We start from the raw sequence: 15,136 nt of genomic DNA on the forward strand, positions 1-15,136 counted from the left end.
TATGCAAAAAAATGAAATTGGACTCTTATCTTATACCACATACAAAAATCAACTCAAAATGGATTCAAGACCTAAACATAACACCTAAAATTATAAAACTCCTAGAAGAAAATGTAATGAAAAAGCTTTGTAACGTTGGACTTGACAATGATTTCTTGGATATGACACCAATGCACAGGCAACAAAAGCAAAAAGAGACAAATGGGACTACGTCAAACTTAAAAACTTTTGTGCATCAAAGGACACAATCAACAGAGTAAAAGGGCAATCTATGGAATGGAAGAAAATATTTCAAATCATATATGTGATAATGAGTTAATATATAGAATATATAAAGAACTCCTACAACTCAACAACAAAAAATCAACCCAATTTAAAAATAGGAAAAGGACTTGAATAGATATTTCTCCAAAGATGTTATACAAATGGCCAAAAAGCATATGAAAAGATGTTCAACATCGCTAATCACCAGGAATTGCAAATCAAAACCACAATGAGGTGTCATCTCACACCGATTAGGATAGCTACTCTCAAAAAAAATAGAAAATAACAAGTGCTGACAAGGATGTGGAGATATGGAACCCTTGTGCACTGTAGGTGGGATTGTAAAATGGTGCAACTGTATGGAGGTTCCTCAAAAAATTAAAAATAGAACTTACCATATGATCCAACAATCCCACATCTGGTTATATCCAAAGGAATTGAAAGCAGGGTCTCAGAGAGATATTTGCACACTTCTGTTCATAGCAGCACTATTCACAATAGCCAACAGGTAGAAGCAACCCAAATGTCCATTGATGGATGAATGGATAAACAAAATGTAGTATATACATACAAAGGAATATTATTCAGCCTCAAAAAGGAAGGAAATGCTGTCACATGCTACAACATGGATGAATCCTGAGGACATTATGCTAAGTGAAATAAGCCAATCACAAAAAGACAAATACTGTTTGATTCCACTTATATGAGCTATCTAAAGAAGTCAAATTCATAGAAACAGAAAGTAGAATGGTGATTACCAGAGGCTGGGGGGAGGGGGAATAGGGCTGTTTAATGGGTATAAAGTTTCAGATTTGCAGAAAAAGTTCTGGAGATCTGTTTCACAACAATGTGAATATACTTAACACTACTGAACTGCACACGAAAAGATGGTCAAGATGGTAAATTTTATATGTGTTTTTACCACAATAAAAAATTAACTTTTATGTAATTAATTTTTATATAAAATGGCTTTTCCTGAACAACAAATATTTATTAAGCATCTACTTTTAATGAGTAACGAAAAGGTAAAGAATATATCTCTTCTAATGTGATCATTTTTTATTTTCTATTAGGCATATATGAAATCTGTAGAAATCGACATCTTCAGTGGTTGTCGGATTCCAGGTGGAAGGAGTGCCAATATGTCAGTGGTGAACTAGCACCATTTTCTCTTCTATGCAAATCCCTTTTATCAAATGTATCACAATGGAATGCTTTTAATAACAGTAAGGATGTATATTTTCTGATGAGCATACCTTTCTCTTCAGAAAACACTTCATTGGAAAAAAGTAAGAAATCACCAGAGGAAAGTAAGAAAACATTCAATATTTTAATCTAGTTTAATTACGTATATGTGTACGTAGATTATCAATTTATGAATGTAATTCAATATCTTATATTATGAAAAATTGAAGGGTGGAACATAACTATATTATAAGCACATCTCATGTTATTTAATGTTATCCTCACAAGAATATTGTGAAATGATTATGAACATCATTGTTGTTGAGAAACTCTAAGTCAAAACTTCAGAGATAAAATAAACCACACTAGTTTCATTATGCCACACTAGTTTTGAATCTTGAATCTGAACAAGCCTACATATATAACAGATATATATTTTATATAATAATGTGTTTTATATGTTGTTTTATATAACAGATATGTGTTTTAAAAATTACCCAGGAAATAGAACTTACTATAAATGCCTTGCTATTTTTAGAACCTCCTTTCCTTTTTGTTTTTGCACTTTGAACTCTCCTCAATTTTCTGTGTCATTTCCACCCACATCACCCCATTCAGAATACAACCTGATTTGTTTCCTTCCACATTTTTCTCCATTTTGCTTCCAGATTTTTGCCACAATATACAATTATGTTATGCAATAATATAAATATCCTTAAACATATTTCCTTTGCTTCTATTTCTATGGGATGGATAGCCAGAAGTGGAATTGCTGGTCAAAAGTATATTCTTTTTATGTTAATAGTTGCTGCCAGGTTGCTTTTTCTTAAAAGTCCATGATAATTTATATTTCCACCAGCAATGTATGAGTGCCCCTTTTCTAAGAGGAGTCGTGGTTTTTTTTTTAACTTTTGCCAATCTGAGAAGTACTTTAATTTGAATTTCCCTGATTACTGCCAAGTTTAAGTACCTTATCACCATGTTCGTTGACCATTTGGATTTGCTCATTCATGTACTTTGCCCATTTTTCTACTACATTGTTTATCTCTTTTTTGTCCATCTGTAAGTACTCAATTAGTGTCATAGATGATTAACTTTTTGTTTTGTTAAAGGTGTTAACCTATTCATTCAAATATTTTTCGAAATCTGTTGTCTATTGAATTCGTTTATAGTACCTGTCCCATACAACCTTTAAATGTTTGTGTAGTCAGTTACATCTATTTGTTTTCCTGTTCTAGCTTCTTGATTTCCAATTCTGGTTAAGAAGTTCTCCTCCTCCCCTAGAGTTTTCTCTCTGGGTCATTATTGTTTTATTTTGTTGCATTTGTCACAAATCTATCTTGGATTTATTTTTTTTTTTTTAATTTTTTGTTTATTGCAGTCACATTGGTTTATAACATTGTATAAATTTCAGGTGTACATCATTATACTTCTATTTCTGCATAGATTACATCATGTTCACCACCAAAATACTAATTACAACCCATCACCACACACATGTGCCGAATTATCCCTTTCGCCCTCCTCCCTCCCCCCTTCCCCTCTGGTAACCACCAATCCAATCTCTGTCTCTATGTGTTTGTTTATTGTTGTTATTATATACTACTTAATGAAGGAAATCATACGGTATTTGACCTTCTCCCTCTGACTTATTTCACTTTGCATAATACCCTCAATGTCCATCCATGTTGTCACAAATGGCTGGATTTCATCGTTTCTTATGGCTGAGTAGTATTCCATTGTGTATATATACCACATCTTCTTTATCCATTCGTCCCTTGATGGGCACTTAGGTTGCTTCCAAGTCTTGGCTATTGTGAATAACGCTGCAATGAACACAGTGGTGCATGTACCTTTACAAATTGGTGTTTTCAAGTTCTTTGGATAAATACTCAACAGTGGAATAGCTGGATCATATGGTAGTTCTATCCTTGATTTTTTGAGGAATCTCCATACTGTTTTCCATAGTGGCTGCACCAGTTACTCCCACCAGCAGTATATGAGAGTTCTCTTCTCTCCACATCCTCTCCAACACATGTTGTTTCCTGTCTTGTTAATTATAGCCACTCTGTGGGACGTGAGGTGATATCTCATTGTAGTTTTGATTTGCATTTCCCTGATAGTTCATGATTTTGAACATCTTTTCATGTGTCTGTTGGCCATCTGTATATCTTCTTTGGAGAAATGTCTGTTCAGGTCTTTTGCCCATTTTTTAATTGGGTTGGTAGTTTTTTTGTTGTTGAGATGCATGAGTTTTTTACATACTTTGGAGATTAAGCCCTTATCAGATGTATGGTTTCCAAATATCTTCTCTCAATTGTTAGATTGTTGTTTCGTTTTGTTGATGGTTTCCTTTGCTGTGCAGAAGCTTTTTAGTTTGATGGAGTCCCATTTGTTTATTTTTCCTATTGTTTCTCTTGCCTGGTCAGACATGGTGCTTGAAAATATGTTGCCAAGACCGACGTTGAAGAGCGTACTGCCTATGTTTTCTTCTAGAAGTTTCATAGTTTCAGGTCTTACATTCAAGTCTTTAATCCATTTGGAGTTAATTTTTGTGTATGGTGTAAGGTAAGGGTCTACTTCGATTTTTTTGCATGTGGCTATCCAGTTTTCCCAACACCATTTGTTGAAGAGACTTTCTTTTCTCCATTGTATGTTCTTGGCTCCTTTGTCAAAGATTAACTGTCTACAGATGTGGGGGTTTATTTCTGGGCTTTCGATTCTATTCCATTGATCTGTGTGTCTGTTTTTGTGCCAGTACCATGCTGTGTTGGTTACTATAGCTTTGTAGTATATTTTGAAATCAGGGAGTGTGATACCTCCAGCTTTGTTCTTTTTTCTCAGGATTCCTTTACTTATTCGGGGTCTTTTGTTGTTCCATATAAATTTTAGGATTCTTTGTTCTATTTCTGTGAAAAATGTTGTTGGAACTTTGATAGGGATTGCGTTGAATCTATAGATGGCTTTAGGAAGTATGGACATCTTAACTATGTTAATTCTTCCAATCCAAGAGCACGGAATATCTTTCCATTTCTTTGTGTCTTCTTCAATTTCTTTCAGCAATGTTTTATAGTTTTCGGTGTACAGATCTTTCACCTCTTTGGTTAAGTTTATTCCTAGGTATTTTATTCTTTTTGTTGCAATTGTAAATGGGATGGTATTCTTAATTTCTCTTTCTGCTACTTCATTGTTAGTGTATAGAAATGCAACTGATTTTTGTATGTTGATTTTGTATCCTGCAACTTTACCATATTCGTTTATTACTTCTAAAAGTTTTCTGGTGGATTCTCTAGCATTTTCTATATATAAAATCATGTCATCTGCAAATAGTGACAGTTTCACTTCTTCCTTTCCTATTTGGATCCCTTTTATTTCTTTCTCTTGCCTGATTGCTCTGGCTAGGACTTCCAGTACTATGTTAAACAGGAGTGGTGACAGTGGGCATCCTTGTCTGGTTCCTGTTCTTAGAGGGATAGCTTTCAGTTTTTCACCATTGAGGATGATATTAGCTGTGGGCTTCTCATATATGGTCTTTATTATGTTGAGGTACTTTCCTTCTATACCCATTTTATTCAGAGTTTTTATCCTAAATGGATGCTGTATCTTGTCAAATGCTTTCTCTGCATCTATTGAGATGATTATGTGATTTTTATTCTTCATTTTATTAATGTGGTGTATCACGTTGATTGATTTGCGAATGTTAAACCATCCCTGCATACCTGGAATAAATCCCACTTGATCATGGTGTATAATCTTTTTAACGTATTGTTGTATGCGATTTGCTAGTATTTTGTTGAGGATTTTTGCATCGATGTTCATCAGTGATATTGGCCTGTAATTTTCTTTTTTTGTGTTGTCCTTGTCTGGTTTTGGTATCAGGGTAATGTCGGCTTTGTAGAATGAGTTAGGGAGCTTCCCTGCCTCCTCAATTTTTTGGAACAGTTGGATTCATTATTTACTATATTGTAAGACAAGAGTCCATATCTTTTATTTAAAGAAACTCTTTACTGACCCTTTTGGTAAAGTGAAGATCGGTTTATTTTGTAAGTAACCCCAAATTTATAACCCCAATTTGTAACTAGATTTTCATGTATCATGGACTTTTTTTTTAAGATCAACAAACCTATCTTAGCTATATTTAAAACAGCTGTTTCTACAATCTAAGTTGTATTTGAAGTTAGACACTGGGGAAATACCATAGAAATATAAGGTAGGTAGAAATGATAGCTGTTATCTGAGAGAGCTGGAAATGGAAACTAGAAGGCTTCCACCTTACAAAAGAGTATGACCCAGTAGGATGCTATTGCAGTAGTAAGAGGGGTCAGTATTAAAAAATATATATGCATAATATTCAGTTTTTCAAAAATTTGAGAATCTTGTTGCATTTCCATTTGATTCTCAGTTCCTATCTGTTATAGATAGATTATGACTAGAAATCTCTAACCTCTAGAATTAGTAGTTTATATTCCTCAGACATCACATGTGCAGGAGTAGGTTGTAAAGTATTGGCTATGCCTATTGCTTATGTTTTTGCTGCTGCTGTCCACTATCTTGTGAGAGCACTATTTATTGACCACTTCACTACAGCCAAGATAAAATTTAAATCTACCTTAGTGTCCACCTCTTTTGCAATATTAAGAATAGTTTGTAATGCCTCAAAAACTTCACAATTTTATAACAAAAATTCTCATTGTGGTGTCTCTAGTGATCCAAAGTACTTCATTGTTAATCTCAGTTTCTTTCTCTAAATTATATCTAGCTGCACTTTTGAATGAAAGTGAAGAAATTGACAGTCCCATCAATTTTCCCTGGGAGAAACTCACTCCATTTCAAAGACTTATTTTGGTAAGATGTGCTATGAGAAAATATTGATATTCTAAATGTTTTGAGCCCTTTTCAGTAACTTAAACCCTTCAAATTTAAAAGTGTATAAGCAAAATATATGGATTTTACAAGGTAACACTTAGCAAACATTAATGTTAGAGGGGAGCACTTACACTCCATCTTAATGTTTCTTCTATGTGGAGGGGGTCCAATTAGAGTACTATTCCTGGCATCTCTCTGCCCCTTCATTCACTCCTCCCTGGAGAAGAGGAAGGACTTGCAAGATGGGTAAATTTGAGAGATTAATTCAGAGTGCATGGCTCGGCCCCTCTCCCTTGTCCCTTTTGGGTTCTGCCTGCCTGCAAAAAGTGTGCTTTCTGCTCTGCTTCTCAAGGCCATAAACTGTACAAGAGCAGACCCTGGCTCTGTAGGGAGAAGCCAATGGCTGCCCAGCACTGCTTGTGACGGGTAAGTCTGTCTAATTCTAGGGCTCAGTGTCAGGAAGCACACACCTAAACCAAATCAACCACCGTGGCCCTTATTGTTAATAAAGGTGCTATTTTGCCTGACTCCTCTCTTTCTCAATTGCTTCAGAATCTGGCTGTGGGGGTTGGTGGGTTAGGGATGCGAATGGGTGTCATTCATGAGATCCTTAAAACATCAAAAGCTTAGCATTGTACATACATCATTTCATTTACTCCTCATAGTAATCTTAACGAGTAGGCATGATTATTTTTCCCATTTTACAGAACAGGAAGCCAAGGCTTAGAAATTGCCTGATAGAACCAGGACTGAAACTCAGACGGCTTGACTCGAAAATCTGTGCTCTTGGCAGTAACACTCTATCATACTTTCCAAAGTAGATCATCCTAAATTCGTCCTTATCACCTCAAAAAATCTTTTTATTTTCACATGTACGCTCTAGTTTCATGAGGGGAAAATCCCTCTTCTCATTCTCCTCTTCACTCTAACTTCTGCAAATACCAGCCTGGACAGCCAGTAATCCTTCTTTTGACTTCTGCCTTAAATTTTATTTTTGCAACACTTGTTAAAGTTCACTCTAGATAGAAATTGCAAAAAAAATTTGAAAACTGCATCTGGCTTATAGACATGTTTTATTTGGCCTGCAGTTTTGTGGGTTTTTCCCAACATTTCAAGTGCAGTTTATCACTAAACAAATGAGTTTGAACCTATGGAGATCTTTCTTACAAACTCCAAAGTCTTCAAATAAAATAACTAAAACATCTTACACTATTTTAAAAAATCTATGTACATATATCTTAAAGTGAGTTTATTTCTATTTTTTTATTGTGGCAAACTGTGCATACATTATTTCATTTGGTCTTCATAATAATCCCTTTTAACCCTATTTAAGTGTAAAAATTCGGTGGCATTAAGTACATTCACAATGTTGTGCAACTATCACCACTATCCATTTCCAGAAATTTCTCATCATCCCAAATGGAAACTCTGTACCTATTAAACAATAAATCCCCATTGCTTCCTCACACTAGACCCTGGCAACTACCATTCCACTTTCTGTCTCTATGAATTTGACTACTCTAGGTACCTCATATAAGTGGAATCATGCAATGATTATCTTTTTGTGTCTGGCTTATTTCACTTAGCATAATGTCTTCAAAGTTCATCCATGTTGTACCATGTGTCAGAATTTCCTTCCTTGTTAAGGCTGAATGATATTCCATTGTATGTATATACCACGTTTTATTTATCCATTCATCTGTCCATGGACATATGGGTTGCTTTCACCTTTTGGCTATTATGAATAATGCTGCTATGAACATAGGTATACAAGTTTGTTTTTTGTGTTTTCTTTTGTTTGGGTTTTTTCTTTTGAGCCAAAATTTGCAAATTGAGAGATTTCACATAAAAATCTAGATTTCCAGATTTTATCAAAAAAAAAATTAGAAGATCAGGCAATACCGGGCCCACAATCCTCAATAGCAATAGCAAAATGCTGAGTAGTGTCAGCCCCTTTGGACCAGGGCACCACAGTCTTCACTGATCCCTATTGCGTCCTGACACTGAAGTTGAATGTTAGTTGCCATTTAGCATCATATTTGCCTATTTGTTTTTCTTTTTTTTTTTTTTGTCTGTTTATTGTGGTAACATTGGTTTATAACATTGTATAAATTTCATGTGTACATCATTATACTTCTATTTCTGCATGGATTACATCATTATTTTTCTTCTATCCAACCCACTTCTCTAAGTTACGTTATCCACCTAACAACTATAGACAGATTGATACCTCTACTGTACGTGTGGATTATTGACATAGTCATGACATAAAAATATATTTAAGCTATAGTAACTGACAAATGCAAAATACTGAACAATCTGTATAGCACAACTCCATTTGTGGAAAAAAAGAGGTAGATAGAGAGATGCTTGTATGTGTGTAAGAGTATCTATAAGGAGCCACAAGAGAAAACAGTGGTTATCTAGGAAGTAGGATCTTCATTTTTCAGTTTATACCTTTTTGTATTGTTTGAATTTTATGTAGCAAGTATGTATTACCTTAACAACAAAATTAACTAGATTTTAAAACCCATGCTACATCACCTTCCTCCAATAAGCTCCAGATGATTTTAGTTTATGAACTAGAAACTGTATGAGTATAGCAATTGCATTTTCCAAAGCCCCAATCAGGAGACGTGGTCTGATAAAGTGTGGAGTGTACGTATAGGGAAACTGAGTTAGAATATTCGAAACTGGGTCTGACCTATAAAAGTCAGAAATTGAAATTGCCACATAAGAGATTTAGAATATATTAGAAAGAAGGCTCAACCTGGAGAAGGATAACGTCCTTGAGGGCAAGGACTGTGTCTAGTTTATTCACCTCTCTCCATCGCTATAGCCTATTGGACTGAAACGAAGGGAGGAAAGACGACCATGAGGGGATGTGGACATGAGAAAAATTTCAGAACTATTTGCAGCTGCATAGAAAAGAGCTAGTAAAATTGAATTCATTTGACAGTTCTCGACTGGCAAAAATGGTTTCCCATGGTTCACCCTAGTACATCTGCACAGATCCACAAACACATACAGTTTGGCTTTGCCTTAAATGATGGAGCCTCTAATGCTGAAAATGCTCAGGACAGAATTCATAATCCTTCTCTAAAGAAATAGCACATAAGTGATTTGTGTAAAACAATTTTCATGGAAAGGTCTTTCCTCTGAATTTTGCAATGATTCCAGTAGGTCCTGAACTTCTACTTACTACATGAATACTGTTTTTCAGAATCTTTTAGTCACTCTAGACTTCTTTGTAGGTATGTACTCAGTTTGCTTAAACACACAAATATCGTGCTACTTATTTTCATTTTATTAGTGGAGGAGTTAGTACTTATCCAGTTGTGCTATCCTGAATTTTCATCCCCCAACACTGTAGGGTTCTCTTGCTCTAGAGATGTACAGCACAGCAGGAAGAAATGCAGGGGAAAGGTCTCTTTTTGCAGAATCGGGACCATAACTTGGATTTTTGCATCCAAAGAGAGATCTCGGTCAGAGTATGAAAGACATGGGGGCACAAGGTGGCCCTGGCATCTAGGAAAGGCCTTGTTAGGGTCAAGGGCAGTGGCGGCACATTCCCCACCACACACAGGCTCTCTCCCGTTAAACCTTCCCAGCACAAGGATCACCATAAAACTCTGACAGCCTAAATAATGAATACTTCTTAGTTTTATTTAATTTTACCATAAGGAATATTCCCTTGAGTGGTTTTTAGTTACCTTATCTTTCATGTTTTCTTTTTTAGATAAAAATTCTTAGACCAGAATGTTTAAAGAATTCAGTGAGAAACTTTATAACTGAAAAACTAGGAAACGAATATACTTGCAGAACTGGACTTAATTTGAAAGAATTATATGAAGAATCCAATGCCAGGACTCCACTGATGCTTATTCACTCCAACGGTAAGCTGCTTGTCCCCGGTTAAGATGACAGTATGATAGTCATCAAAAGATGTAGAGAAGTGGGTTCTGTGTCAGGTATTTCTATGTTTAAAATATTTTCCTACTCTTATTTAAATATTTTGAGAAAGGGACTGATTAAATGTTTAAACTATGTTTAATAATGTTTAATAATGAATCTTTCTAAAAATGTAAAGAAATGAAGAGGCATAAGATTTCCCAGATTCACAAATAAGCAAAAGTTTGTCAATGCTACTTTTCTGTGCAGAAAACACCTCTCAAACGTGTATTATTGACCTGAAAGTTGGGCTTGCCCTTGCATTTATTAACTGTTTTAATTAACGTTGACTCATGAAAAAATATATATGTTATAAAATAAACTAGCAAAAATTGGCGCTGCTGATCCAACCCTTGTATTCCCAAACTCCAAGTGGTTTTTTTCCTTTTTCTTGTCTTTGCTCTACAGACTTTAAGCAAAATATTTTCTCCTAAGCAAAATATTTTCTTCATTTATCTTCTGTTCTTCGTCATCTCCAAATCAAATACGTCTTTAGAATTTACCATTTTCAAACTTTGATTCTATTAGGCAGAAACTTTGTTCAAAATGCCTCCACGTGGAGACTTTCTCATCTAGAACTTTTCCATGTAAAGTAGCTGGCTATATGCCTGACGCACTCACAACAGGTGCGGTCCATTTCTCGAAGACTTAGCCCAGGATGGCAGCTAGGACTCTAGCCATCACATCCATTTCTAGACAGTGGAATGGAAGAAAGGAACGATTACACAACAATGTAACAAACTATGCTGCCTAAGCCTATTCACTAAACTTAGATGCCCATACCTAACTGCAAGGGAGGCTAAAAATGAAGTATTTTAGCTGAGTACATGGCCATCTCGAGCAACACTGGGGTTCAGCTACAGAGGAGGAAGGGACAAGTCGATGTTGGAGTAGATAACCAGCAGTTGCTGCTATAAGTAGATCTTATCATCCCCATATGTTAGAAAACCTAGGTCACCTGGTAAGGAGGTGGCAGAGCCAAAATTTGAACTCTGGGTTCTAATTTCAAAGACTGTAGTTTTTCCACTATGTCTAGACCTTCTCCTACCACCACTCAATAAGTCTAGATTGTGTTTTTTAAGGGGGAATTAAATGAGTTTACAGTTGTATGTCTCTCTCCACATTGTCATACAGGGATTGACCTCACCGATACTCTCCTGAAATTTGCACAAGAGCTAAAAGGAACAACACGTCACGTGGCCATGATTTCCTTGGGTCACGGCCAGGCAGCTAAAGCAGAAGACCTCGTTGTGAAGGCCCTAACCAAAACAGAGCAATGGGTCTTCCTCCAGAACTGCCATCTGGCAGCGTCGTTTATGCCAAGGCTTTGCGCTATTGTAGAATTGTAAGAGTTTTACATTTATTTGTAAGGGATCAGATTAATTATCAAAACAATGAAGTAAAACTGGAAATAGCAACGTATACTGTGCTTAAACAAGGGCAAAATAATGTGTTGGGTCACTCGGAGGAAACTTAAGCTCTCTTATATGGGTTCTCTTTTCTCCAAGAACTTGAAAACTACACTAAGAGTATATAGGGGTTTATTAGGAAAAAAGCCCTCTTTAGTTTTTACTTTCCATCTTGTTTATCACTTTCTCTCCTTCTCAAACTCTCTCAGTAGATTATACATGCAAACATACATACATATACAGATGTATAGATTGTGACATAGTTTTTAATACTGTCACACATCACTTAATGACAGGGATATGTTCTGAGAAATGCACCATTAGGCAATTTCTTCATCGTGCGAACATCATAGAGCGTACTTACACAAACCCGGGTGGTATAGCCTACTACATGCCTAGGCTGTATGGTTCTAATCTTATGGGACCACCGTCGGATATGCGATTCATCATTGACCGAAACGTTATTATGCGGCACATGACTGGGTTCTGTATGATTCCAAACAGCTGAATATAAAGCCTCACATCCTTACTTTCAGTGATGATTTATTTTATGGCCTATATTTATTGCTTATTCTGACCTTCTCTAGCTCAACCCACTTTCCTCGGCTGTATCTCCCAAAGTGCTTGCTCACTCAGGCGTAAATTTCCATAGGTTCAGCCTTCTTGTTTGCAGTGGAAGTACTTGGAAGTTGCTATAACTTTAAGTGAAGAATTCACAATGTTTTAACCGATTGCATTCTATATTTTTTCTCCAGCTTTGCATTTCTGTCAGCTTCACTGTGGATGGCCGAGATTGCACTATAAAAGTGTGTTTAAATGAGAGTCTCTCTTCTTCTTGCTGTTATTTTTATGTTGTGAGCATCCACAAGGAAACTATAAAACCAAAATGCAACTGCCTGATTAAATTTCTGAAAACTTTGCTAATATCATTCATTCTGTTCTCAGACTGTTATTCTTTTAGAGTTTAAAAACTATCTAATAATTTCTCTTTTTCACATTTATTTCATCACTTAAGAGAGTCAGAAAATGAAGATTACTTAGTTGTATGATTTCAATAGATGTAAACTTTGGAAGATGACACAATCATTTTTACCAGGTCTTTCATTCATTATTCATTCAAAAAATATTTATAGGGCACCTACTATTTGCCAAGAATCATTCTAGAGACTAAGGACACAGCATGGACCAGACAGACATTGTATCAGCCTTCAAAAAGTATATTAAGATAGAAACAGTAGAATGACAGATAATGATGTATCACTAAACAAAAGAAATTAGAGAAATGTTCTTCACAACAAAATTTCAAAATCTTAATAAAAGTAATCAACAATATGTAAAAAACATTGTATATAATCAGAGTAGGATTAAGAGAAATTCATACTTCTTTATCAAATCAAGCCTTTACATATTTAAGGCTATCACCCTAGCAGCCTACAATGAGAGAAGAAAATGTGGAAAAAATTATTCTTAAATTTAGGAATTAAAGAAATATGTTCACAATATATTACTAAGAGGAAAAATAGCAGGCTACAAACAGTATGTACGTTATAATATTTTTATTTTAATTAGAGAGAGAGATGCAGAGGGAGAGGAAAAAAGGAGAAAAGTATACTTATACTTACTTAGTAGGATTTCAGATTATTTTTGTTTCTCTATTTAATTTTGTGTTTGGTGTTTTTTTGCTTTTGTTGTTTTGATTTGTTTTGCAAATTTTTAAAAAATAATTTCAGATTTGCAGAAAAGTTGCAAGAATAGTACAAAAAACTCCCTTATGCCCTTGATCTCTGTTTGGCAATTGTTAACATTTGCTCTATCATTTTTTCATATGTACATACATATATATGTAATTTTTTTCCGAATCATTTGAAAGAAAATTGCAGACATGATGTCACTTGACCCCTAGACACTTCAGTTTGTTTATTGATTATCTAATCTACAGAACTTAGTCATATCTAGCCTTGTCCCAATAATACTTTTTTTTAATAATTTTATTTATTTATTTATTTATTTATCCCCCAAAGCCCCAGTAGATAGTTGTATGTCATAGTTGCACGTCCTTCTAGTTGCTGTATGTGGGACGCGGCCTCAGCATGGCCGGAGAAGCGGTGCATTGGTGCGCGCCCAGGATCTGAACCCGGGCCGCCAGCAGCAGAGCGTGCGCTCTTAACCGCTAAGCCATGAGGCGGACCCCCAATAATACTTTTTATTGTAAAAAAAGAAAAAAGTTTTTGTCCAAGGTCCAATTCAAGATTTCACATTGCATTCAGTTGTCATGTCTCTTAAATCTCTTTTATTCTAGAATAGTTCCTCAGTCTCTTTGTCTTTCATAACTTCGATGTTTTTGAAAAGTACAAGTCAGTTATTTTGTGAAGTGTCCATCAATTTGGATTTGTCTGCTGTTTTCTCATGGTTAGATTAAGGTTATGCAATATTGCAGGAATACCACAGATGTGATGCTGTATCCTTCTCGGTACATCATATCAAGAGGCACACGATGTCAATCTGTCCCATTACTGGTGTTATTAACGTTGATCATTTGATTAAAGTGTTGTGTGCCACCTGTAGGAACTTTCAGACCATGTATATATCCCAAACTTTCACCCACTCATTTTAACATCCGTTGATAATTTTTGACTGAATTATTACTATATTATTTGCCAAATGGTGACTTTCTAACTTCACAATTCCTTCTAAATTTATTAAACGATGTTCTACTATAAGGAAGAGCTTTCCCTTCTCCCCCATTTATTTGTTCATTTGTTTATTTATATCAGTATGGACTCATAGATTCCTATTTTATTCAATGCATTGTAATCTGTTACTATAGCCATTTATTTTGATGTTCACTTGTCCTGGATTTGACCAGTGGAACTCTTCGTTTTGTTCTTCATTTGTAATTTGTTTCCAGGCTTTTTGCAATGAGAATATATCACTTTTACTCTTAAGGGAGAGAAAACTACTTTTTTTAAATGGGAATTAATGGGTCTTGTGCAAATTCTTGTGCAAGATGAAAGTTCTTCTGGTAGTCTAATAAGCTCTTTGATTATTAAAATGATTTCTAAGGTCATTTTAAACATTGAAATACTATGATTCTCAGAACATGTTGGTTTGGTTTAAATTTTTCACATTCTGATATTTATAAATGTTTTATTTTGCAGATTTAGTAGTCCAGATGTGACAATAGATCCTGGGTTTAGGCTCTGGTTAAGCTCAAAATCAGACAGTTCTTTCCCAATTCCTATTCTTCAAAAGAGTTTAAAGGTAAGAACAAATAATAACAGATTTTAATAGTGACTAAGGAATACTGTTTGAATGTAAATCATCTTGCATTTATAATTCTGAGTTAAGAGGAGATTGTTAATTCTAGTATGTTAAATTTCTGCTCTGTGCTCAGCCCTATGCTGTGGACCAGGAAGGGTGCTAGAGGAGTAGGCAAGATCCCTGCTTTCAAGTGATTCACA

At 35.2% G+C, this 15,136-nt stretch overlaps 1 protein-coding gene across 1 annotated transcript in view; it reads left to right on the forward strand.

Moving 5' to 3' along the window:
* The window catches only part of DNAH14 (dynein axonemal heavy chain 14), a 346,391-nt gene that overhangs the window by 283,930 nt on the left and 47,325 nt on the right, over nucleotides 1–15,136 (forward strand). Inside the window, exons 70-74 of the mRNA XM_087424245.1 lie at nucleotides 1,338–1,574; nucleotides 6,209–6,294; nucleotides 10,055–10,211; nucleotides 11,401–11,611; nucleotides 14,834–14,936. Coding sequence (XP_087280371.1) covers nucleotides 1,338–1,574; nucleotides 6,209–6,294; nucleotides 10,055–10,211; nucleotides 11,401–11,611; nucleotides 14,834–14,936 — 794 coding nt within the window. The remainder of the gene's footprint in view (nucleotides 1–1,337; nucleotides 1,575–6,208; nucleotides 6,295–10,054; nucleotides 10,212–11,400; nucleotides 11,612–14,833; nucleotides 14,937–15,136) is intronic.

This window comes from Ceratotherium simum, chromosome 36 (assembly GCF_057802395.1).
Source record: "Ceratotherium simum simum isolate JZ-2026a chromosome 36, ASM5780239v1, whole genome shotgun sequence".
In the NCBI taxonomy this organism is placed as follows: domain Eukaryota; kingdom Metazoa; phylum Chordata; class Mammalia; order Perissodactyla; family Rhinocerotidae; genus Ceratotherium; species Ceratotherium simum.